Source organism: Zonotrichia leucophrys, chromosome W, assembly GCF_028769735.1.
Source record: "Zonotrichia leucophrys gambelii isolate GWCS_2022_RI chromosome W, RI_Zleu_2.0, whole genome shotgun sequence".
Taxonomy (NCBI): Eukaryota; Metazoa; Chordata; class Aves; order Passeriformes; family Passerellidae; genus Zonotrichia; species Zonotrichia leucophrys.
This window is the reverse complement of record NC_088199.1, coordinates 1836148-1861389: the sequence shown is the minus strand read 5'-3', so window position 1 is coordinate 1861389 and position 25242 is coordinate 1836148. Positions and strand designations below refer to the sequence as shown.

General features: G+C 43.6%; 1 protein-coding gene across 3 annotated transcripts in view; it reads left to right on the top strand.

Moving 5' to 3' along the window:
• Positions 1-24730, top strand: part of LOC135459271 (protein FAM219A-like) — a 298061-nt gene extending 273331 nt beyond the window's left edge. For 2 of the 3 annotated variants that reach the window (XM_064735046.1, XM_064735048.1), the window contains 4 exons: positions 7150-7252; positions 18210-18290; positions 18663-18717; positions 20969-24730. In XM_064735046.1, coding sequence (XP_064591116.1) covers positions 7150-7252; positions 18210-18290; positions 18663-18717; positions 20969-21127 — 398 coding nt within the window. In that variant the 3' untranslated portion in view covers positions 21128-24730. The remainder of the gene's footprint in view (positions 1-7149; positions 7253-18209; positions 18291-18662; positions 18718-20968) is intronic. The other variant, XM_064735047.1, reaches the window with a different exon arrangement.
• Positions 24731-25242: the final 512 nt, after the last annotated feature.

The window sequence follows — 25242 nt, the reverse complement described above, 5'->3', positions numbered from 1 at the left end:
TAAGGAGAAAAAGTAAAAGGATAAATCCCCTTTAGCAGGTTTTAAAGTACAGTTTTAGCATCCATGCAGCAACCAGGTGCAGATAGAGGCAAGGTCTCTACTCCAACTGGTTCTTATCCAGAAGTTTTATGACCACCTTAGTGTGTGTTGTCAACAAGCTGCTGTGAGTCGGGGTGTAGCGGGTTGACCTTGGCTGGCTGTCAGGTGTTCACTAAGTCACTTTATTACACCCTTTCCCAATGGAACAGGGGACACAACAAGATGGAGAACAACCAGCGGGGTGAGATAAGGCAGTTTTATTACAGTTGTGAGAAACAACTGCTCACTTAAAAGTTTTAAAAGGTTTATTAAACCTTTATAAAAATACAACAAAATAACTATATAAGGAAAAATTTGCAGTGCTGGGAACTGCCCCCCGTGGATACCATGTGGCCGGTTCATCTTTAGGATGAATGCTCAGTCTTTTATACCCCTGGGGGTTGCATCAACCAGCCCTGGCCCATCCCAAAGTCTGTCAGTCAGCTCTTCTTTGCCATTTATTGGTGGAGACTGCTTTCTTGTAACTTGATTGGAGGTCAGGTGTTGCCATGTCGCGCCCCCTAAGCAACAAGCTTTTCCATTCCCAACTGCCCCAGGTAAGGGACACATGCACGCCTTCTTTAACTTGCCCTAGACAACCCCGGCTGTCTGATGGTCACAATACGGGGGGGGGGGGGGGAAGGGAACTATGGGGAGAACAGAGGACATCTAAACTACAGTAACATAACTATACATCACTAAAGCTTTTCTTAATATTCACACAATAGTTATCTCTTAATTGTGAGAGCAAATCATGTCATTATCCATCTATAACACAGTGAAAGTGAGTTGGTAAATAAGGACTTTACAATCAAAATTGTAAGGCAGGTATGTTTTATTCCAGCTGGGACACATAGGGGATATTTCCACCATACATGTGTACCTGGTGAGACAGGTTTCAGGTTTAAATACAAATTGATCCCCCCAAGCCCACACCTCCCTGCCAGCCCATTCCCAGCCCATTCTCCACCTTCTTGTGATTCATATTATAATTAGTCTTTGGTGGTGCCGCGCTTCCTGGTGGTCGGGGGTAGGGGTCTTCGATGAAGTAACATCATCTTCTTCAGTGTTTGCTGCTTGACCTTTTCTTCTGGGCAAGCGCAGTGGAGGTTTGGCTTTCTCCCAGGTCAGTTTGTCCTGGCCAAAATAAGGGGTCTGGTTCTTGCTGGCTCCTTAAGCAAAAGGTTCTGCTTTATGGATTTCAACAATACCTGAGTCTTGCTTTACTGAGTTTTCTTATCTTTATGGCCTTTACTTAGCAACTAAATTCTTATGTGTTCTGTTACAAGTTGTTTCTACCTAGCAAGTTACATTCCTTTTACAAACTCTGTTCTGTACTTTTGCAAACTTGCTAAATAAGTTATATATATATTTCTGTTTTCCTCCACCCGCCCGAGTACATTATATGCTTCTAAAATTCTGAGTTTTCATTAACATACATGTTTCCCACATTAAAAGACAGAAATAAGCAAGAATCTGTGTGTGCATAAGCTAAAGAAAAAGAGGTCAGTCTCTACTTCCCATCAGTAGCAATGTTCGGACACTTCCTGGGAAGCAGGGCTTCAGCACGCATAATGGTTCCTCCAGGAGCCAAACACTGAAGAATCACAAATGCCCCATTTTCCTCTTTTGTGCCTGTTGCCATGTATCACAGTGCAGGTTTGTTGTGTTACGTTACAACTGAGTTCATCGTGTCCAGAGAGGGTGCAGCTGCCGGTGCTGGACATGGGAACAAACGAGATGGGTCTTGGTTTCATAAAGCTCAAGAATCCATTTATTACCCCTGGGGAGGAGGGGCTGGACAAAGATGAAAAGACCAGGCAAAGGCAGGGTCATGGGGTTTTATAGGGTATCACGGGGGTGGAGTTAGGGCTTGGGTCAAGGGAGGAGTTATTAGCAACACAAGGAGGGTACAATCAAATTCCCACCTCTTAGGAACAGGGGCACTCCACAATGATGGTCGTCTCGCCCATTCGAGAAAAATTCCTGCGTGCCATAATTTTTCACTATATGGATGACATTTTAGTATGCACTGAGACTGACCATTATTTGGAGATAGTTCTCAAAAAGACTATTCAAGCCATTGAAGGAACAGGATTTGAAATTGCTACAGAGAAGACTGAGTGCACCTGCCCGGGGACCTACCTTGGATTCCAAATTGGTGAAAGGACCATCGTACCTCAGGAGCTCATCATCAAGGACAGTCTGAGAACTCTGAGGGACCTAAATTAGTTATGTGGAAGCATAAGCTAGGTTTGTTCACTGCTAGGGATAACGACCGAGGACCTTGCACCCCTTTTCAACTTCCTGAGAGGCTCTGATGACCTCGACTCCCCATGAACCATCACACCAGAAGCCCAGGTAGGAATCCAAAATGTATCAGAGGCACTGTGCTTAAGACAAGCCCACCGTGCTGATCCTACCCTGCCTTTCCAATTTGTCATCTTGGTAAGTCATCCAAGTTTCATGGGCTCATTATCCAGTGGGACCCCACTCTGAGGGACCAGCTTTTAATCATAGAGTGGGTGTTCCAATTGCACCAACCACATAAGACTATCACAACACCCCAGAGTTGATGGCTTAGCTCATTATAGAAGTCAGATCATGCCTCAAAACCTTAGCAGGGTGTGAGATCACATGTATTTACCTTCCATTGACATCAGGTGATCTGGAAGCTTTGCTCCAGACCAATGAACACCTCCAGTTTTCTCTTGGCAGCTATCCAGGTCAAATCTCTGTCCATCTACAGAAACATAAACTATTTAATGAGTTGTCTAGGTTTGGAAAGACAGGTGTCTGCTAAGGAAGGCAGGAGCCTCCCCTTAAATGGAAAAATGTAAACCCCCTCCCTCAGAACTGCTATAAATTTTAAATTAAAGGGCTCTCAGGAAAAATATGGGAGCAAGAATAACAGTTCTTTATTAGGGAAGAAAATAAAAAAGATAAAATAAACAATGCAGCAAACCAAAACAACACTGACAGAGTCAGAATACAACCTGACACCCTGTTGGTCAGGGTGCTGGTAGCAGTCCAATTGGAATTGTGGCTGCAGTCCTCCTGGAGTGTCAGGTGTGGTTCTGTTTGGGCAGAGATCCTGTAGAAGGATGTAGTCTTTCTCCGATGATCCAGTGGAAGAGGCAGCTGTTCCTCTGAAAAATCCAGTGGAGAAGCCGTGTTGGTCTTCCAGAATCTCAAGATTATATCTGGGTAAGAATGCTTGGCTCCTCCCTCTTGGCAGAGCATCTCACAATGGGATGACATAGTTCTTATCAGTCATGCAGTGACATTCAATAGCCTATTATCAGCAGATGTCTCCCCGGAGGGAGGAGTGGTTGTGGAAGAGATAAGGAAAACTGCCCACTTAACAGAAGACAACTGCCATACAGATGGCAAATAGAATACAATTTGCTTGGCAATCCAGGACATGATTGTTTTAATTTGGTTCCAAAATCATTTAAGAGTGGAACTCCATTTAAAGGCACTGACTGTTTTAACTGATGATTCCAGAAAATCCCACAAGTCAGTTATGACTTGGAAAAATCCTGACACTCAGGAGTGGGAGTCTGATGTTCAAATTGTTCAGGGATCCCCACAAATTGCAGAATTAGCAGCCGTTGTCAGAGCATTTGAGAAGTTCAGACAACCCTTGCATCTGGTTACTGATTCGGCTTATGTTGCTGGAATAGCGGAAAGAGCAGAACATTCCTTATTAAAGGAAATGCCAAATCCAGATTTATACAGCTTGCTTTCGAAGTTAACATACCTCCTCTCCCACCAAGAGCAACCATATCACATTATGCATGTGAGGTCACACACTGACCTCCCAAGACCAATTACAGAAGGCAACCAGAGAGAAGATATTTTAGCCATGGCAGTGCAGACCACCCTACCAGACATTTTTAATCAAGCCAAATTGAGCCATCAATTTTTTCACCAAAATGTACCAGCCCTTGTCTGTATGTTCAAAATCACAAGGGAGCAAGCAAGAGCAATTGTGGGCTCCTGCCCTAATTGCCAGGAGTTTGCTTTGCCCTCTATGGGGGCCGGGGTTAACCCCCAAGGCCTCAATAGTTTACAGCTGTGGTAAACAGATATCACACACTATGCACCCTTTGGAAGACAGAAATGTATCCATGTGTCCATAGATGCCTTCTCTGGGGCTGTATTCGTATCTGCCCACTCAAAGGAAAAGGCCAAAGACATTATCAAGCATTTTCTTCTATCATTTTCCACCCTAGGCATTCCCCAAGCTATCAAAACAGATAATGGTCCAGCTTACACCTCCAAAAATTTCAAACCGTTCCTAGATCAATGGGAGGTGAAGCACACCACTGGCATACCCCACTCCCCAGCAGGGCAATCTATTGTAGAGAGTTCACCGTCCGCTCAAGAGAGTCCTTGATCAGCAGCATGGGGGAGTTGAAACACTACCAAATGTAGAAAGATTATGTAATGCTATTTATGTCATCCATTTTCTTAATACTTCATTTATGGAGCCAAACTCCCCATTGTCAGGCACCAACACTAGCAGAGCTCAGCTCACAGAGAAACCCCCTGTGCTGATCAAAGACCCCAAATCCAAGCAAATAATGGGTCCATTTACATTAGTAACTTGGGGCAGAGGCTATGCTTGCATGTCCACAGAATCTGGCCCAAGGTGGATTCCTGGCAAGAATGTCAAGACATTTATCAAGTCGCCAAATACAGCACCCAGAGACACTTCCCGGGACCCCAGAGACAGGAAAGAGGTCAAGCTTGGGTGGTGTGGAGCAGAAGAAGGAAAAAGACTGTAAACACAGATGTTCATCACAGAAGCAGATGACTCTCTACTCCTCCAAAAGACTCTCTCTTGATCAATAAACTTTTTGGACAATGGGGGTTGACAGGATGGGATTCATCTTTTGTTTAAGATTTTTTTTCAATTGTAATAATTGTTTTTATTGTTTTACTCATGTTTCCCAGTTTAGTTAAGTGTCTGCAGAAGTCCATTGGGGTCTTCTTAGTAAGAAAAAACAGGGGAATTGTAGAATCCTCTGGATCTTTTCCCCTCAGGGAATTCCCCAGACCCTCCCTTAGAGAGACTTACCATAGAGTTTCCCTATCCGGGCAGACAGAAAAGACTTCCCTATGGAGTCTTGCACAACACTGATCCATCCCAGTTCCCTTCCCCATATGTCCCAACTTCCCCTGGTTTCTCCTTTCCCTGTTTCCTCATTGTTTGTGGTGCCCCAGTGGCCAGCCCCTTCTTCCCTGAAAGCCAATCCCCTTTGCCCTGCTCCTTGGTACTGCCCCCATAGCCTCCCCTACTTAAACCTTGCAGAGAGCACACGGTTGATCTTTTGTCTCTGGTTTCCCCTTTGGTGTGCAGAAATAAACCTCAGTGGAATTAACTATATAAAAGGCCCTTCTGCCTCTCTTTGCTGAGCTTGCTGTGGTGAGTGTGGTGTGTGTGGACTTGGCTGCCTTGCCTGAATGTTTACCCAAGCAGCATTTCCACAGGAGATGCTCATTGGGGAAATAGGTAGCAGCAACCACCATCTAAACCCCCACACTGCTACACAGGCTGGCTTGTACTGTCTGAATTAAGGAGCCCCTGGGTTGACTGACAGGGGCCTCGTCCAATTACATCTCTCCTAAGACTGCAGGCATTTCACTGGCCAGAACCTGAAGGGGCGTAGAGATCTAACCAATGAAAGTATCCAGACCGGGTTTTTCAAATGCTCTATATAGGGAAGGGCTTGGGAAATAAACTCTCTCTGTTGTCACATGAACACTAGGGTAAGTGGTCTTTATCTCCTGCCCATCCCCCACGAGTCACATCACATCTCCCTTAGCTTTATATATCTGAGCTGGCATCCTATGGTATGGAATATCCCTTTGGCTAATTTGGGTCAGCTGGCCCGGTTGTGTCCCTGTGTCCCTTCCCAGGATCTTATTCACTCTCACTGCCTTTGATGGGGGAAGGAATGTCAGAGGGACAGCACTGCTCAACAGTAGCCAAAACACTGGTCTGTTATCAACACCTGTCCAGCTACCAATGCAAAGCACAGCACTATGAGGGCTGTGAACTTTACCTCAGTCACACCCAATACAGTGGGTATGTTAGCTTTAGCATTTGGTGACCTTGGAGACAATGGGACATGGCTCATCCAGCTGTCCTTTCCTGAGAGATAGAGAGGTAATGCCTGTTGCTATTAATTCTGCTATGCCTTTTGCTGCTATTGTGAGTGTTCAGGAACACATAATCACGGAATGATTACATGCAGGTGCTTTTATCAAGGAGCTCTGGGTGTTAGGGGTACACAGACCCAAATCTGACCCAACATGGTTTTGAGCCAAACATGGTTTATATTCTATCGTTATATAACTTACATAATAATTATTAAACTTATATTGTTCTACTGTATACATTGATTTCATCCAAGCATGGATTTCTCGTGATCCCCATCAAACCCCTAACATAGTTTCTCATGATTCTTTAAGCAGTAATTATATCTAATCACATCTAACAATTATATAATTTATCATATACTGACTACACAGGTGCAGTTTCACACGATCTAGCAAATACAAGGCCTAACATTTCCCAGGGCCCACCTTTAACATTTTCCCAGGGCCTAATAAGCCTAACTTTCTTTCTAACTCCCCAAATTTTCTATTATTTTAAAATCTTTTGCTATCACCATCAAATGTGTAGATTCTCAGTTCAGTCGAAGAGAATTCTCCCAGGCTTCAGGCCTGGGAAACAGAGAGGAAGAATGAAAACAGTTATTATCTCTCTTTCTGTTCATGTTGTTTATAGATATGTACCTTCAGAGTGTGCTATCCATAGTTCACTAATAGTGTGAAAGGTTTTTACTTTGAGACCAATCAGATTTAACCTTAGTGATCCTGGTTATAAAAGGACGCTATCTCTTAATAAAGTACCTCTTTTTCGCCTTCTGAATCATGGAGTCATTTCATCCATCCCTGACTCAACAGCGTCAATCAAATCTGAGTTTCTGCAGCTGTATGGTGGCCAACCAGGCTGTTGCCCTAATTTTGCTTTCCCTCTTTGTATCCCATATGCAGAGAAGCAGAGGGAGCTGGCTCAGAAGGGCTTCCTGAAGAATGGCAACATGGGAAGCCCAGTTAATCAGCAGCCCAAGAAGAACAATGTGATGGCACGAACAAGGTAAAGGACTGGAAAAGCACTCCTCTGTGCTTTAAGCTGCAATCCCTAATGACCTTAGGATGGGCAAGGATAATGGTCATTGCTATTTGCCTACTGCCAAACATACTGCGAGAGCAGTGATAACCCTTCCCGGTGCTGACACGCCCAAATGCTGTGTTGCATTCCATCCCCTGGGGAGATGCAGGGACAGCTGGGCTCAGGACTGGTGACAACGCAGCCTGAAGGAGGCAGAGGCAGCCCAGCCTGGTTGAAATTAGGGATCTGATATGACTGTTTTACATGTTCTGGGTAGTCTCACATAACATCTAATCCTGACAGCAGGAGAGTGTATGATGCTGCTTCATGTAACACAAACTGATTGAAAGCTTAATTCTGCTTTGGCTGCTTTTATTACAGTAGTTCCCCTGTTCCTTTTTGATGATGACTCCTTCTCCATACTTACTGACTTATAAAAGGATTGTGAACAATCCATCTCTGTGTGCTTTGCCATATACCTCCTCCTCATTTGAAACAGCATGGTCATACTTTGCTGGAGCTACTTTGGCACATCTCTGTATGACAGTATCAGACAGTGCTACAAATTGCTGTAAAAAAGGATGTTATTGGATGAATACTTTCATTTAGAATGTTTCTATTGTTTCCATGCAAGCTTCTGTACACCAATGTATCATTTACCTGCATTCAGGAGTAAGGAACCTCCCCTGAGTCCACAGGATTATATGCTTTGCAGTTTTTAGAGGAGGACCTCACTTAGAATAACAGCAGAATATGATAAAGTTGCTTGAATTACCATATATTACATAGAAAGGGAACTGTAGATCAGAGCCTTTCTGTTAATTAATTAATTCCCAAACCCCACAATAGTAGTCATAAATCATGCCAGGATTTGTCAAGTTTTATTTGTAAGCCCCTGTGATGTTGGAACATACTGCATTGCTCACTGCTCTGTTTGGTTGTTGAGATCATACAAAGAAGGCAGACCCTTAGTGGCAGCAAGAAATTGGGCAGATGCTCCCACTGGCTTTTCCATGCTTCTTGTCTTCCAAATACAAACTGAAAAAAATTGGTTTCTTTTGACAATAGACTGAACACTAGTTTTCCAAGAGGAATGGTAGAAGATTTGCTGCTTGAGAAGTTTAGAAACACTGAAATTAGTGAAGGAAGATGCTAAGGGAGAGAAGATGGGATATGTACAGGTGCCTACCTGTAAAATTAGTGACTTCTCCTTGGAGAGGCTGCCTTTTCTGAGCTGTCAATGAAAAGAAGAGTGATTTCGGTGGGAAAGGACTGAACAATGACACCCATCAACAAAAGCTTTAAGCAGCCAGTTCAGTCCATTTGTGTACACCTGAGCACTGTTCAGAGGACATGTGGATACCTCCACTGCCAAGAAGAGCCTGTTGGCAGTAGACTTGCATTTTTTAGTTACTTTTCACACAACTTTTAGAAGCATCACTTGGGATCTGCAAAACAGAGGTTTGCAGCCATTGTTTTAGCAGCAGATGTAGCCAAGCTCCATTGTTCCCACATGGCTGGGAGATGTCTGGCACAGGGTCTCACTGGCCCATGTCTCTTAATCTCCCAGCTCCCTTGGCTTTCTGAGAACCAAGCGGTACCACAAGCATAGCCCTAGTAATACTTCAGAATGGTTTTGTCTGTTTTGCCACAAACAGGGAACCCCAGGAAGGCAGAAATACCACAAGCTTGTTCAAGCAACTTTTCACAGGATAATGACTGCAGTACAATGGGAGATATTCCAGTGGGGTACTCTGCAAAACATTCAGGTTATAGTAGTTCTTTAAAGTCTAAACTGTTGACTTCCTCTGGTCTCTGCAGGAGGAGAATAAGCTCAAGCCATGTCCACATTTTTAACAGTTCTGCTCTTCTCCTCATCAAATATGTTTTCCTTCATTCAAGGAAACCACAGTACCTCTCCTAGTCTCTACTTCACCTTTTACTCCTTTCTTAAGGCTTTTGTTCTGTATTTTCTGTATGAATTTCTTACATTCAGCTTCTAGTACCAGGTAGCCTTCACTATTCAGTCTTCTGGGTCAGGGGCACAGCCAGCCTTAGAGGTAAAATGCTCTGAATCTATAACACAATTGGTCTCCCTAAGAGCAAATAATAATATGTGAACAAGGTTGAGGTGTTGCTGGCATGCTCACTATGAGCACAAGTCTTACAAAAAATTTGGTTAAATAAAAAACTCCTTAACATCAATGTAGCATTAAGAAGCAGGCATTCTTTATTTGGCTGGATACATGGGGGGATAGCTCCTCCCAAATTCATGCATGCTGAGTACAGAACAGTTTCTGTTTATATACTGTATTTTGCATACATATTCATTGATTGTCCTGGACTAAACATACACATGATAATAATTTCCCTGAAATCATTAACATATTTGCCCTCCCCTTTACATATGCATTCTTCTGTTCTGTGGATCTCTCTGGAGGTCCCTGGTGGTAATAGACCCCAATGTTCCAGGTGACTGGCTGAGGTGGCAGGACACTGAGGCTGGTGAACTTCCAGTTCTCCTTCTTACACAATGGGCCTTGTGCAGTTTCCGTTGGCCAGTAGTTTTGGAGAACAAGCAGTGTATTAGCTCACCAGGTATAGTCCATTTATCATCTGGTAACATTCCCCCCCTTTGAGGCTTGTGAAGCTTGTCTTATTTTGCAAGCCTTCATAAGCCTCACTTTGCCTTTTAACTAACATCATATAAGTTCCTCATGTTGCATTAGCAATCATGTTTTTATGTAGTTTAAAGCAAGCATCATAATTGCAATTATTACTATGATCACAATTATACTTTGCAAAAGAGAGGCCAACAACCAGTTAGAGAAAATCCAAATCCTTCAAATATTTTGTTTAATGAGTTACTTTCTAATCCTGCCCTTAATTCTCTGCTGGATGGATCAACTGATTTTATCCTCTGTATTTGATCATACAAGTCAGCAGTCACATTTGGAATGTGGACACAAGTATTGTTGCTTAAATTCAAGTATCCACATACTCCATGTAACAGCATTAAGTCTAAGGCAAATATGTTTTGTACGGTGATTTTAGTTATGGCTTACAATTGTTCTTTTATTTCCGTGAACCCCAACTTAGTTGCATTTGCTAAAGTTTCCATTTTCAGAGTCAAACTGCTTATGGTTAGTCTATTCCAGAAGGTAGATATCTGTGGAGTGAAGATGGATTCTAGAACCCATCCCATTATGGTTCCTGTACAAGGGTATTTCCAATTTTCATCACGTTTAACTTTTCCCTGTAGTCAGGTTCCCAGTGGTGACTCCTTCCACAAGGGACAACATTAATACCCCCAGTGTCCATTGCACTCTTGATTCTCCCAGGGGCAAATGTGTGGGCTGGATTCCATTACTTCTACCCATACTGTGGGTCCTAATGATTTTGCCATGTCTTGTGGACAGTCTATACCTTTCCAAGTCTTGTTTGTTAGGTGACACCAGGTGTCATTAAGAAAGGTAGAATAATTTCTACAAACATGTCCTCACCTTAGATCTTGAGCCACAGTTATGAGTCACTGTATGTCAGGATTATTACTAGTAAAAGTGTATACTTGAGTGCAATTCTACTTTTTTTTTATCTTTGGATTCTTTTGCCTTGACCTTAATAAATCAGAACATTTTATACCTTCCTGTAAGGGGTGTTCTGGGAGGCCTGAATTCTCTTCCCAGTCTAGACACCACTGAACTGGATGAAGATCTTTCCTTCGTCCCATTTTGAGGGATGTTCCATATTTCTGGTATTTGACATCCCCAAGGGGTGTTAGTGCAGTCTGTCAGCCAATAAATATTCCCTGAGGTTATTTCCAGATCTGGTTTTGAGATATTACAATTCTCAACAGTATCATTCTTATGTGTCCATTATAAGGAATATTCTCATTCCATCCCTGACCAATTGGCATGGGTGATATTTCCTTTCCATGTGTTCCCAAATTTTTGTCAAATTGCTGACTAAAGCTCCCCATGGAACTGGATTTTCTGCAGAGGTTGGTGTTGGCAAACAAGCTGTTGTAGAGGTTACATTCTGTAATCTGCCAAAATCTTGCACTCACATTTCCCTTCCCCAGAGATTAACAACATAGTTTCTATTATTCTTATAATTATGCAATTATTTATCATCTTCATTTTGATCCAACAAATAATATTCCCTTAGAAAATCATATCTTATACCTAAAACAATAGGGTTTATATACAAAAAGCCCTTGCACAATGTTAATTAATCTTGTTTCTGCTGGGTTTAATGTGTGGTTGCTGGTTTTACCCTCGTGTGATAGACCCAGGGTTCGATTCTTTCTACCTTAAGTGCTGTGTAGGTTACCAGGAGAACTTGAAAGGGTCCTTTCCTATTTTCTTTCAAGGGTTCAGAGTTCCAGGTCTTTACATATACAAAGTCCTCAGGTTGGTATGGGTGAACGGGTGCATTCAAAGCAACTGGTCCCGATATGGTTATAAACCAACGGAGTCCAGCAAGTGTTTTTCCTAAAGAAATTAAGTATAGATTTAAATCTGTTTGTCCCTTTGAATGTATTTCTCCGGGAATGGATGGTGTTTGATACGGCAATCCGTACAGCAATTCATAGGGACTTAGTTAGGTTTTTGACCTTGGCTGAATTCTGACTCACAAAAGAGCCAGAGGGAAGGTGTGTGGCAATTTTAAGGAAGCTTCTTGACACATTTTGCTAATTTGTCGTTTCAAAGTCTGATTCATCCTTTCCACTTTCCCACTTGATTGTGGTTGCCAAGGTGTGTGTAAGACCCATTTTATATCTAGAGTTTTGCTTAGCTGTTGCACCACATCTGCTATGAAATGTGGGCCTCTATCCGTGGACATCCCAAGTGGCACCCCAAATCTTTATATGATTTCTTTAAGCATGATTTTTACCACTTCCTTAGCTTTATTGGTGTGACAGGGAAAGGCTTCTCACCATCCGGAAAATGTATCTACCAATACTAAAAGATACTTACACCCGCTTTGCCTGGGTAATTCAGAGAAATCTATTTGCCAATAATCTCCAGGTAAATTTCCCTGTTTACATTTCCAGGAGGTGGCCTCTTCCTATATATGGGATTGTTTTTTAAACAAATTGGACATTTCACTAGGATTGATTTGGCTATTACAGTCTTTCCTGTGCTGAGTACAGAGCTTTGGAGACTAGTATCATGGACACAATTCCCCAAATAGGTTTTGTTGTGTTATTTTTCCATTATCTTTCTCATTACAGAAGTTGGAACTATAATGTGTTGGCTGTCTGTTAGCCACCATCCCTCCTGATTCTTAGTGGCTTTTAATGTGTTTGCTAAGCACTGGTCCTCACTTTCATAATTAAGCCTAAATTCAGATATGTCAATTTGTGATGCTAATACTAGGATGACTTTTTCAGCTACTCCTCGAGCTGCTTTGTCTGCCTATCAGTTTCCCACTATAACATTAGTTTGTTCAGGTTGATGTGCTTTACAACTCACCACTGCCACCTCCTTTGGTTTTTTAATTTCTTCCAAAAGTTGTAAAATTTCTTTTTTGTGTTTAATAGCTGATTGTTGACCTGATAGCAGTCCTCTTTCCTTCCATATAGCTCCATGGCCATGAATTACACCAAATGCATACCTAGAATCAGTCCAAATATTCACCCTTTTGCCTGCTGCCCAATGCAATGCTTGTTTTAGTGCTATTATTTCTGCCTTTTGTGATGACATGTTAATTGGTAAAGATCAAGCTTCCAATACTTCAGTAATGGTCACCACTGCATATCCTGCCATCTCTTTTCCATTCTTAACAAAACTGCTCCCATCTGTGAATCATTCTAAATCAGGATTCTTTATTGGCTCATCTCTCAGATCAGTTCTGCTGAAATATACCTGTTTGACAGTTTGGAGACAATAATGTGCTGAGGCTCCCTCATCCACTGCCTTTGGATCGAGGAACACAGCTGGATTTGTGGCTGCTGTCGTCTTCAATTCCACATCATCCTGTTCCAAAAGCACAACTTAGCACTACATCCTGCTGGGAGATAGTCAATGCTCCTCCTTTTGCTCTAATACAGATATTACCATGTGAGGGATGTTATAAATGATCAATCAAAAGCCAAATTATCAAAAAAATGCAAAAAGATTTATTTATCTTTTCCTGCGACCAAAATAGTGTCCTCAAAACCACCACAGCCAAAGAGACAGCATTAAGCCCGGGATTGATGGATTATTGAAGTTGGAGGGAGACGATCCACCTTGCATTGGTCAGCATCGACTCCCATTTATTAATCAATCAGGCACCTTTTATAACAGTGTTAATCAAGTTCATGCATATTGCAAAATCTGAGCTCACAATAGGTCAGAGATAACATACCAACCCCTCCTTATGTTTCCAATACCAAGATTTGGGTTCTCAAAATTATTCTTGCTTTCCCAAAACAGCCAAAGATAGAACATCCACTTGTTATGAGAAAGCTGCCTGAGAACTCTGATGTGCAAGGCTCTCAAGGCCTTCACGCTTGTCACTTTTACCTGTAATTAAAAATAACTTGAGAACCTCTGCTGTTCACAGAAACAGGCTGTGAGAACCTGCTCCTCATAGCTGCCTTCTAGGCCATCCCTGAAAAAATCTCCAACAATGGATGTTATCCACAGAGCGATGATCGTTCTTAGGCAGTTTCCCATGACTCAGGGTAATGGTGATCATCACACTGGGTGCGTCTATTCTTGGGCTAAATGCCGAATGTTATCTGGCCTTCTCCAGGAATTTCGGAGTTTGAATAGACATCCGCCTCTCAGGCTACTTGTGGTCAGAGACTCGTTTGAATTTCACAATCTTTATAAAATATATTCTTTTATAGCATGAATTATTTCTCACATATATTAAAAGGGACAAAAACAGTTATGTGCTGTCCAGTCATGAGCTTCCTCGCCTCTTGGATCAGTAAAAAGTTTGCAGCAACTGCTCACAAGCATCCTGGAAATCCTTTGCTCACATTGTCCAGCTGTTTGGAGAAATAGCTCACAGGTTTCCTCCAGGTTCTCAACTTTTCCTTTAGGACTCCCAGGGCTAAATGCTGCCTCTCATGTACAAACAGTTCAAAGGGCTTGGTTTAGTCAGGAAGCTGGTGCTGTCATTAATGCCTTCTTCAGTTCTCAGAAGGCAGTTTGGCACTCAGGAGTCCACACCAATTGTCCTTCCTTTGGTTTTTTTAGGGCTTCATAGAGGGGCTTCACTAAAAGTCCATAGTTTAATATCCACAACCAGCACCACCTGACCATTCCCAGAAAGCCTCGTAATTCTCAGATATTCTGCGGTTCTGGAGTTTGGCAGATTGCTTCCTTTCTGTCAAGGTCAAGAATTCTCTGCCCTTGAGTGATCTCAAAGCCCAAATAGTTCACAGTTGTTTTTCCTATTTGAGCTTTTCTTTTAGTTACTCTGTAACCATTCTGTCCCAGAAAGTTCAGTACACTCATGATCATTTGTAGGCATTGTTTTTCGGTCTCTGTTGCCAGCACAATGACATCCACATTCTGTAAAACTGCTCATCCAGTGTTATTTTTCCTCCATTGTTCTAATTCTTTTACTAGTTGATTTCCAAATGATCCCCTAAAGCCTTCTCTCCATTTCCAGTCTACTCTCCCATGACCTACATATGCATCTAGCCATGTTCCCCAGAAATTCATCATTCACCCCACCCACTCTTTGCCGCAGAGCAACCATCAGCTGTAAATCATCCTCGTCCTCTCTTCCATGCTTTAGGCACTTCTGCCCTATGCTGCATGCAGAACAACACCTCTTTGAAACCCTTTGCCTTTCTTTTCCTTTTCAAGTGCTAAAATTAATGGATCTTGTGGGGTCCTCCAGCATTCCTATTGCCACTCCTGATGATTTCTTACAGTGAAAAACAAGTCAACATAAGCAACTTTATCCTAGTTGTTTTCCCTTCTACAAAGCAGCATTAATTGCAATATGGTGTTACCCTGTAAGGTTCCATCCTTAGGCCACTTCTCTTGATCTTACAGAGTGTAAAGCGACCACAACTGATTACAAACTTCTGTAAGTTTTTCATGTGAGGAGATCACCCCCAATTTGTTTCCAATGTTTAAAGATGCATCCCAGTGGTGACACCTGTGACACCCCTTTCGAGGTTTTGTTTCCCATTATAACCAATCACTGCTTAGGAGCTCCCTAGAAGGGACTCTAACCATTCCCTTTTTGAAGAGACTCTAAACCTTCCCTTTTCCCACCTTAGGTACCTTTAAATCCAACCCTGCAAAGCTTTTGCTGCACCTTACAGGCAGGTTAACAGTTAACACCTTTAAAGTAAAGAATGCCTTTGTCTTACAAGGGGTGTTGCTCCGATTTCCTTCAGACCAGGGATCAAAGGTTCTCCCTGAGAATCCCTCAGTGCTGGCTGGAGGTCCTGTGATCCCTCAGATCCGTTGAAATTCAGAAGTATGTTCCACCTGGGTTGCCAAAACTGTTACCAAAAATTTGGTAAAAAATAAAAAACTCCTTAACATCAAGGTAGCATTAAGAAGCAGACATTCTTTATTTGGCTGTATGCATGGGGGGATAGCTCCTTCCAAATTCATGCATGCTGAGTACAGAACAGTTTCTGTTTATATACTGTATTTTGCATACATATTCATTGATTGTCCTGGACTAAACATACACATGATAATAATTTCCCTGAAATCATTAACATATTTGCCCTCCCCTTTACATATGCATTCTTCTGTTCTGTGGATCTCTCTGGAGGTCCCTGGTGGTAATAGACCCCAATGTTCCAGGTGACTGGCTGAGGTGGCAGGACACTGAGGCTGGTGAACTTCCAGTTCTCCTTCTTACACAATGGGCCTTGTGCAGTTTCCGTTGGCCAGTAGTTTTGGAGAACAAGCAGTGTATTAGCTCACCAGGTATAGTCCATTTATCATCTGGTAACACAGGCAGAGTTCACACCATCATCTGCACCACTTCTGCACAGACAGATATTGTAGCCTGCTCTGAGGATAACCTAAAATCAGATTTTGTCATAACGTATTTCACATTAAGTGATTAAACCACCAAGACAAGAATCTCATACTAGGACACATGCAGATGAAAGCAGCTCTGACTACAATCTGGCTTTTTTCCAAGGACAATGGAAAGCAAGCATAAAACCAATCAGGATGCAAAAGAAAGATTTCGATTGAGGGCAAAGACACGATTACACTTTTTGTCTGTTGCAGAAAAATTGAAGTTCTGTATTATTATGAATGAAGACATTTCTCAAGAAAAAGATGTAGTGATTTTTTAAAATTTTATTAAATAGCACCACAAAGGGCTCTTCTCTTAGATTGCCTGATGTTTTGTTTACTCATGTTCAGTTTTTTGCGTGAAAGAACTGTTGTGAAGTGAGTAGCATTGAATTAATGTGTTTTCCTTATTACAACAGCTCTGAAGCCTGTTTTTCAACACATAAAATCTTATAAGCAATTAAAGGTGCAGAATTGTCATCAGCCTTTGTTATACTTCTGGTGAAGTAAAGGTCTATAAAATAATAGAATTTTAAAATAGCTAGTCTTACCAGACTTTTGTGCTGCACCCACCAGCTCATATTCCTCATATTACTAAATTTAGGAGTGAGACCTCAAAAGTGTTGTATTGTGGAGGTCTGTGTAGGAGCTCATGCAGGAAAGATTGAATCTTTGATTTTCAATTGAATAGTAGGAGCACCAAGCCTCTGCATTTCCCCAGCTTCCTTCTCAGATTTATTTATTGCTAGTGTCATGTACTCATTGCTAGAGGGAAAAAAATAATTGCTATGGAAAAAAATGAGCTATTTGATACAACAAACAATGCTAGTGATCAGATTTACCAGAATGAAGTGTGGAGTGTCCCAACTGTTTTTTCTTCCTGGGAGGAGTGTGTTCTCAGTGCATGTCCAGTGTTCATCCCTGTGAAACTGATCTGAACTACCCAAACACACAGCCTGCTTCCTCTGAATTGCACCCATTTAAATGTCTTCACTGATAAGGGAGGACTTGCAAGGAAGTTGTCTTGCTTTAATAAAATCAGATGTCTGCCAAGGAAGGCGGGAACCTTCCTAGAACGGAAACATGATCCCTCTCCCTCCAAATTATTATAACTTTGAAATGACAGGGCTTCCAGGCAAAAATATGGGAAAAGGAATAGACATTCTTTACCAGAAAATATATATGTATATAAGAACAGAAGAAACAACAACAACAAAAAAAAACCAATAACAAAAGTTTTCCCACACGTTAAGCACCACTTTCCCCTTTGGTGTAGTTATGACCACAACCGGCAGGGGGTGCTGGTGGCTATGGTGAGACAACAGCTGCAGTGACTACCTTGCAGCCGGCAGAGGGTGCTAGCAGTCTCTGGTGAGGCAGGGAAGGTGTGATGATTCCCCCGTGGCTTCAGGAGGCATTCCAATGTGAGCTCGGCAACCTCCATCATGTGGTGATGGAGGTTCGGGTGAAGGGGAAGAGAGGAAATTGCTCCTTTTCTAAACTCACAGGCAGTAATCAGTTTAGGTACCACCCCTGGCAGCAGGCAAGAGTGGTGAAAGCAGGCAGATCCAATCCTAGTACCAAGTTACAATGTAGTAGTACCCCTGGCCAGATACACACGCTCTACCACCCACATGGACACTCTCCTTGATCCCTGAACCAGAAGGGAAGAGACAACCTAGCCCTGCCCCTATCCCCCCTGCAGGGTCCTGGTTGAGCTTACATATCTCGCGATATCTCCCAAACCGCAAAGGGGGGGGAGGGGGGACAACGAGGGGGAACTGTGACAATTTCCAGTACAACTGATTCTGGGATATGCCTTATAAACCCTCCCCAAAACATAAGTGAAACAGAGAAAGCAAAATATATGGCTTTGCTCTAAACTATGTGTGGTACTGAGCTTTACTGTATGGTTAATGGGCAGCATTTAATTATTTCAGGCTCGTCATTCCCAATAAAGGCTATTCGTCATTAGATCAGAATCCAGATGAAAAGCCACTGGTAGCCCTGGATACAGACAGGTATGCAAAGGGTTAATAAGATTTTATGTATATATATTACAGTGCAAGCAAGTTTTCACGCTATAGTGCAGCACTGAAGCGAATTTCTGCTGAAACTGCTCCTGTGGGACACTTGCACTCTTCCTTGCTGTGCCCTTCAGCACATGCTGTAACAAGTGTGTGTGTAAACAAGTCGGAAGAGACGTGAGTCAAGAATACTTTGATGGAAAGGTCTCTGGGTTACAGATGAAAGTTGGTCTCCAGACTCCCTTGATGTAATTCCTCTGTGGATGAAGTACAGCTTCATGACACAAGAAAGATAGGGCTAACCAGGGAATACAGGTCTCTTTAACTGTTGTTTCCTTCTTTGATGCATCTTGTCATTCCCTGCAGTGATGATGACTTTGACATGTCCAGATATTCCTCCTCAGGATACTCATTAGCTGAGGTGAGTTACATTCTTTCCTGACATCTTTGCCATGAATGCTAATAGTTGAACAGCCAGAAACAACGTAGAATGTCCTTGTGCTGCCAGAAACAGCTCCACAAGGAATTTACCAGTGGTGTAGACTCTATGAGCCTGGAAGGGGCCATGGCAGAAACTGTGTCATATTTCTGTCTTTCCTGGCGATCCAGTTGGCTCCATCCCTACACTTCCATGGCACAGAAACAGATCTGCCCATTGGCTGTTATCACAGATACCTTTGGATGCACTCAAGCTTTTCCCAGTTCTGCTCAGTCGTGCACTGTTGGTCCATGTGGTGCAAATGCATCAACTTTTCTGTTACAGCAGATCAGAAACTGTATGCATGTGAAGGACACGAATAAAGGATCTGAGGGTGTGCTGTGATTTCCAGTTCTTGTGGGAGTCAGGGTCACCCAGTGCATGTTTATTTGGAGCACCAGAAATTCTAGGGAGGACTTGTAGATATGAACTTCTGCACTTTCAAATAGAAAAGGCAGGGAAGCTCTGGCTTATTAATCCCTTTGCATTGTTTCTGAATATATTCCCAAGGTCTCTTGTGAGTTAGTTGTTCAGGCTCCAGGTACTGCTTCTGCAGGATCTGATTTTACATCCAAGGTGTGGAACAGCCATTATGCACACAAGCCACTGGGAACTCCTCCCCTTTGTATCCCTTCCTTGGCAAAATACCTCTGAAATGCAGAGAAATGTCCAAGAGCAGGGACCAGATCAGCTGATCTGGACCATCTCTGGGCCCTGATGAAGTGTTGTTCACCCAGATCTGGCTAGACAGCACTTGAATTTGAGATTACAAAAAGTCAAGAAGCTTTACCACCTTTCAACTGCTACAATGCCCCAGACTGAAAGGAGGGACTGCCCAGCTGCCAGTCAGTTTATTATTATTACATTACTTTAAATGGGGATTAATCTTTATGGAAAGATTATTCCAGATTAAAATACTGTATCAGTTTTCTATTCTAGATATTCCTATTCTGGAAGAAGTTTAAAAAATAGAAGTCAGGTGTCTTGGTTTGAAAGACAGATTTCTGCTAAGGAAGGCAGGACCCTCCCTTGTAATGGAAAATATAACATCCTTCCTTCCGAATTATTATAATTTTGGAACTAAGGGGCTCTCAGACAAAGATATGGGAATAGGAAAAACAGTTCTTTACTAGTATGTATAACAAGGCAAACAAACAACAATAACTATGACATTAACAACAAACAGAACCAGAAACCCAGTAACAGCCTTCCCAGACGCAGGCTCTTTCCCCTGTGGTGTAGTGATGGTCACAGCTGGCAGGGGCGTTAGTGGCTCTTGGTGGGCAGGGCAGGTGCGATGCTTCCCCCGCGGATGCAGGGGGTGCTGTGGCGTGAGTTCGGGGAGCATGCGATAATGGCAGACTTGACCGAGATGAGAAGGCATGGAAGAAAGGCTTGCTTTACAAACACCCCAGGGGCATCTGATCGCAGTGCCCCAGCAGGACTCTCGGAAGCAGCAAGCTGGAATGGCAGGAATGAGCAAAAATCCCGGGGTGGTGGACGCGATGTATCAGAAGCTCCGCAGCTGTAGGTGGAACTGCGGGACGTCTCGGCAGGCAGGGAGTGCGGGGCTATAGTATAGCAAAAGCTCGGAGCAGTGATGAAGAAGAAATGGCGGGGGCGGTGCAGCGGCAGACCCGGTTCTGAGCAGGGCAGGAAAAAGTCCCAGTACAACGGCTACTCTTACGAACAGAGCTCCACTCACGGTAGAAGACAGGCAGTAGGAGACTGAATGCCGCAGTGGTGATGAATTCTCTCTACATCGACCGCAGCCTCTCTCCCCTCCGAATGCTGAGAGCACAAGAGAGTTAGGGGCTGCACCCAACGCCGTTTACCCAGTCTAAATCTTCCAGTATCTCTGCTGTTCACGAGAAACCCCATGTAAAGAGAGAGTAGCCAGCTGCACCCCTCCCCTGAGCTGTGACATCATCTTTTGTCCCTCTTAAGTAGCCAGTTGTTATTGTCTCCTAGCAACATGTATGAGGAAAAAAAAACCAAAAAAAACAATAGGAGAACTAAAACCCCAACAACAGCCCTCACCTGTGGTCAAAAACTGGGACTCTTTCATTGATGGGACAGCTGCTAATGATAGGGAAATATATTTCAGAATAAAGGACTTCTTTCCTCTTCCAGCCATCAGAAGGAAGAAATCTCAAGTGTTTGTCTGTTTGTCTGCTTGTCTGTTTGTCTGCAGCAGATCAACCAAGACTTGAACATCCAGCTCCTAAAGGATGGGTACCGGTTAGATGAGATCCCAGATGATGAGGACCTCGACCTAATTCCCCCTAAATCTGTGAACCCTACCTGCATGTGTTGCCAAGCCACCTCTTCCACCGCCTGTCACATCCAGTAGTGAGGCCAGCAGTGCTTTCAGTGCTTTCCACTATAAAACTTAAGTCATCACTTCCTCCTATGGTAGGACATGCACTTCTTTGTGTTCATGGAGCCAGAAGAAACTCAAAAATTTATGATTGGTTAATAAGTTATTTTAAACTATGATAAAACAAAAGACAAGTTGATCAAAGTGCCAGGCACTGCGTGGCAGAATGTACTGGTCTGGAGAGCAAATACAGAGTGGTCCAGAGAAACCTCCTTGGTTTGTTTAGGCACTGGAGATGTTTTGTAAGGTGTCTATTCCAGAATGGGAAGGGTGAGATGGAGCTGCAGTTACTGCTGCCCACTGAAACCAGTCCATCTACAAGATCAGGGGTGAGTCTGAGGTGTCAGAGGGTTTTACCTGTTGGAGAAGATCAGTTCTTAATTGATTCACTAAACCTGATACATTTGCATAACTATACTTATACTGTAACTGGGACATGGAAATAGGAACAGAGGAGGGCATCCTTTCTTATGGCAAGGCTAGTCAGGACTAGCATGATGCAATTCATTTACTTGTGAAAGGGACAAATAGATGACATTTCACTGTGAGTCAGTAATAGTTAGAGCTGTTGTGTCACATATCCAATGCACTCTGTCCTTAGCTCCACATTAAATTATCACCAAACACATTGGATTCAATCTGCAGTCCATCCATGCTCTTCAGTTAGGGATTCAGTCTTTGCCCAAGAATACCATACTCCTGAGTTCAGACCAGCCATGTATAATGACTTCAGCCAATACTTCATTTCTGCGAGACCCATGTGCTTTCAGAAATCCTAAAGTGTGTTCAGCTAAGAAAAAAGACAGAACTAGAACTGTTCAGCTTGAAGGTCAGTGCCAGAAAAACTAGTTGAAGAAAGCACATTTTCACACAGCTTGGCTGTTGATATTGTCTTGACACGGCATCTCTTGGTGCCCATGGGAGAGATTTATTAATGCTGAAAGGTGTCTTTGGTGGTGTCAGACTACTGCTGGCACATACTACGTTTGCTCTAACCTCAGACAAGTCACATTCCCTCTTGATATCCATTCCTTTCTGCAGCACAGGAGAGAAAGCTGCCTTCTCAAGATCCTACCACCACCCTGCATCCATCTGCATGGATGTTGCCAAGTGTGTGGTGGACACAATTGATAGTATAGTTCTGCAAGTAAGATGCAAAAAGCATTCTGTAGAAGTTTTGCATGTATTTTCAAAGTACTACAAAGAAAAGCAGCACAATTCTGCTTTCCCTCTCTTTACCATTTTCTGATGTTGCTTACATGCATCAGAAGGCTGCAGAGTGGAGGTTAGTAAAGAGATTAAAGAACTTTGGGAGCAGATGTTTGGGAAGGATGTGTTTCTCACACATTTGGCAGCTGACTCTTGCACAACTGACTTCTCAGTCTGCATGATGCCAGAAAGAATGTGTAAAAAGATTTGGTGGCGCAACAGCACCATCCACTGCTAATGAAGTTAAGGAACTTAGGAGTCCAACAAGGATTTAAAATACAGATGCCAACCCCTGTGAGAAACATGCACCTGGTCAGTCTGGCATTAATCTTGTGTAGGTAATCCCAAATCATAACCTCTTCCTTTATGCTGAGTTGCTGACTCTTCTGCTACAGGGCTTGTCCAGCTCTGTCACAGATGTGGGTTTGTATGATGAGATGTGGTTCAAGGTTTGGAAGGATCCCTTACGTAGGAAATCCTTGAAAGGAAGTGACAAGGATGCCATGTTCTAAAGGTGAAAAGCACCTTAAAAAGGAGCACTTTTCCATGCCTTCCCCTTAGGCTCAACCTAGCCAAGTTTGCCCTGTGGCACTGCCCATTTATGCAGATAGTTCTTTTGAAACGTGAGAAGTAGAAATAGGGTTATGTGAAGAGTCAGCTCTGAAGGGTGGTAGAGGTCAAAGCCAGGGTATGTTTACATTGGCACATATAGCCTGTGCTTGCTGAGCCAAGCAGGAGCCAGGTGATAAAGCCTACTTCATTCTAGGTAATGGCCATTCCCTGTGTGAGCTTTAAGGGAGAATAGTAAAGGAAGAGCCCAGGCAAAAGTGCCAGTTTATACCCTCAGATCATTAAATGGATGCTAAAAGTAAGAGCATGAAACTGCCATGGGAATATGCCAAAGGAGCCATTCAATACTCTCTTCCCTCCCATCACCATTCACTATCTCAGTTGCACTCTGAGCGTTATAGAGCAACATAGGCAACAGGACAAGTTGCATCTTTCCCTGATGCCTGTGGACAGCAGCTCTTCCCATTGCTTTCCAGACACAGTTGCCAGCAGAAACTGGTGGTGACTGAGCCTTTCTGTAAAAAGCTGCTCCAGTAAAAGATGGATTTGCTCCTGGAAGGAACCCATCTCACCAGTTGTGCCAGTGTCATGGTTTGACCAGGAAGGAGTGGGAATTCTGGGAAGCTGTGGTCAAACCAATGAAGGTTTTGGGTTTCATACTGACACCTGGTGTAGCCAGTGGGGTTTGGACACACCTCCGAGAATACACAGGGGTTAAAAGCAAGGCACTGCCCTGGCACTTCCTCTTTTGGACATCGTCGGGCGAAGAGGTCAGATCTCTTCCCCCGCCCGGCCCGCTGCTGCTGGGCGGGGGAGGAGCCGCCATGCGGTAGGCCTGGGGCCTGGACAGAGGTGGGGGTTGAGGGGGCTTTCAAGGATGGAAGGGTGGGGGAGCCCCAAGAGACATCGAGACATCGGGCAGCCAGCCCCCCCCCCCCCCCCCCCCCCCCCCCCCCCCAGGAGAGAGAGAGAGAGCCGGCGGCACCGAATGTGATGGCAGCCAGCCAGGAGGAGAAGGGGGGAGGGAGCCCGGCCGGCCGCAGCAGCAGCACGTGTGGGAGTATCATCTCGTCCCAGGACAGACAGAGACTGAAAACTTTTAACCCTTTCTTGCATGATTGGGGCCTTGCAAAAATGCTAATCCTCCTCGAAGCTGAATAAGAAGGGAGATAAGAGATGAGATAAGATAAGGACCTGGCCCGGAGAATGTGGAGATGATTGGATGGGGAGAGATGATTTGGAGTGGCCTTTTGGCTGGACTTTTCTCGTGGCTATGGACTCAGTTGTTCCTGTGACACAGACTGCATTTAGGGGGAGGCAGTGCCTCAAAACCAAGAAGGTTCATTCGTGAGGACCCCCCGGCCCCAGGGGGTTGGAAAAATATGGGGGGGACAGATGTCCCAAAAGCAGAGACTGTGCCTTTTTGGAGTGAGACAAGGCATCCTTGAAAGACAACCCTAAAAGCAGCTCTGGCCATGTCTCGGTGGTGAGAGCACTGGGCATGGAAGGACGATGTTACAAGCGGCAGAAGGACTTTTTTTCTTCTGGGCGGTGCCGAAGTAACAGGGAAGCACACGAGGTTCTCAGTGTGTTTCCACGAGAAGCCTATGGAACGAGAAAGACTCCTTTCCTCTTCATGAACTGCAGTTTGAGTATACTAAAGTGTCGTGCCGGGCTGGGCAGTTGGTGTTTTTTGGGAGAATGTATCGGATTGGGAAAGTCAGGGAGTGGGGAGGAGGAAAGTTTTTTTGTAAGGTTTTCAATTTCTTTTTTTTCTTTCCCTATTTTTTCCTGTAGTTTTAGGTAATAAAGTGTTCTTTATGTTTAAGTTGGAGCCTGTTTTGCTTATTCCTGGTCACATCTCACAGCAGACACCAGGGTGAGGCATTTTCATGGGGGGCACTGGCTCTGTGCCAGGCTCAAACCATGACTGTGGAGTCACTCCAAGTAACAAATGGTGATACAGGTGGTAGGATTGCATCAGGGAGTGGAAGATGCAAAAGAAGTCTCATTAAAATGTGACTATCTCAAATGTGTCACTGGAAACCAGCAGAGTACGCACCAGGAAAAGAAAAGGCCATGCTGAGATAAGTGCTATTATCTGCCGAGATGTTTGCCCTCCCAGAGCAGCATTCTGTAGTTGCCCATCCAGCTGCCCTGGATGAACTCACTAAGAAGAACTGTTGTCTACCTGGGCTGCATTCTCCCTTCTGCACTGGTCCAAAAAGAGCTGTGACTCCACCTTCTCCATCTGTTACTCACCTTCCTCAAGTTCACATGATATAGGAGATGTGAAGCTTTTTGAGACA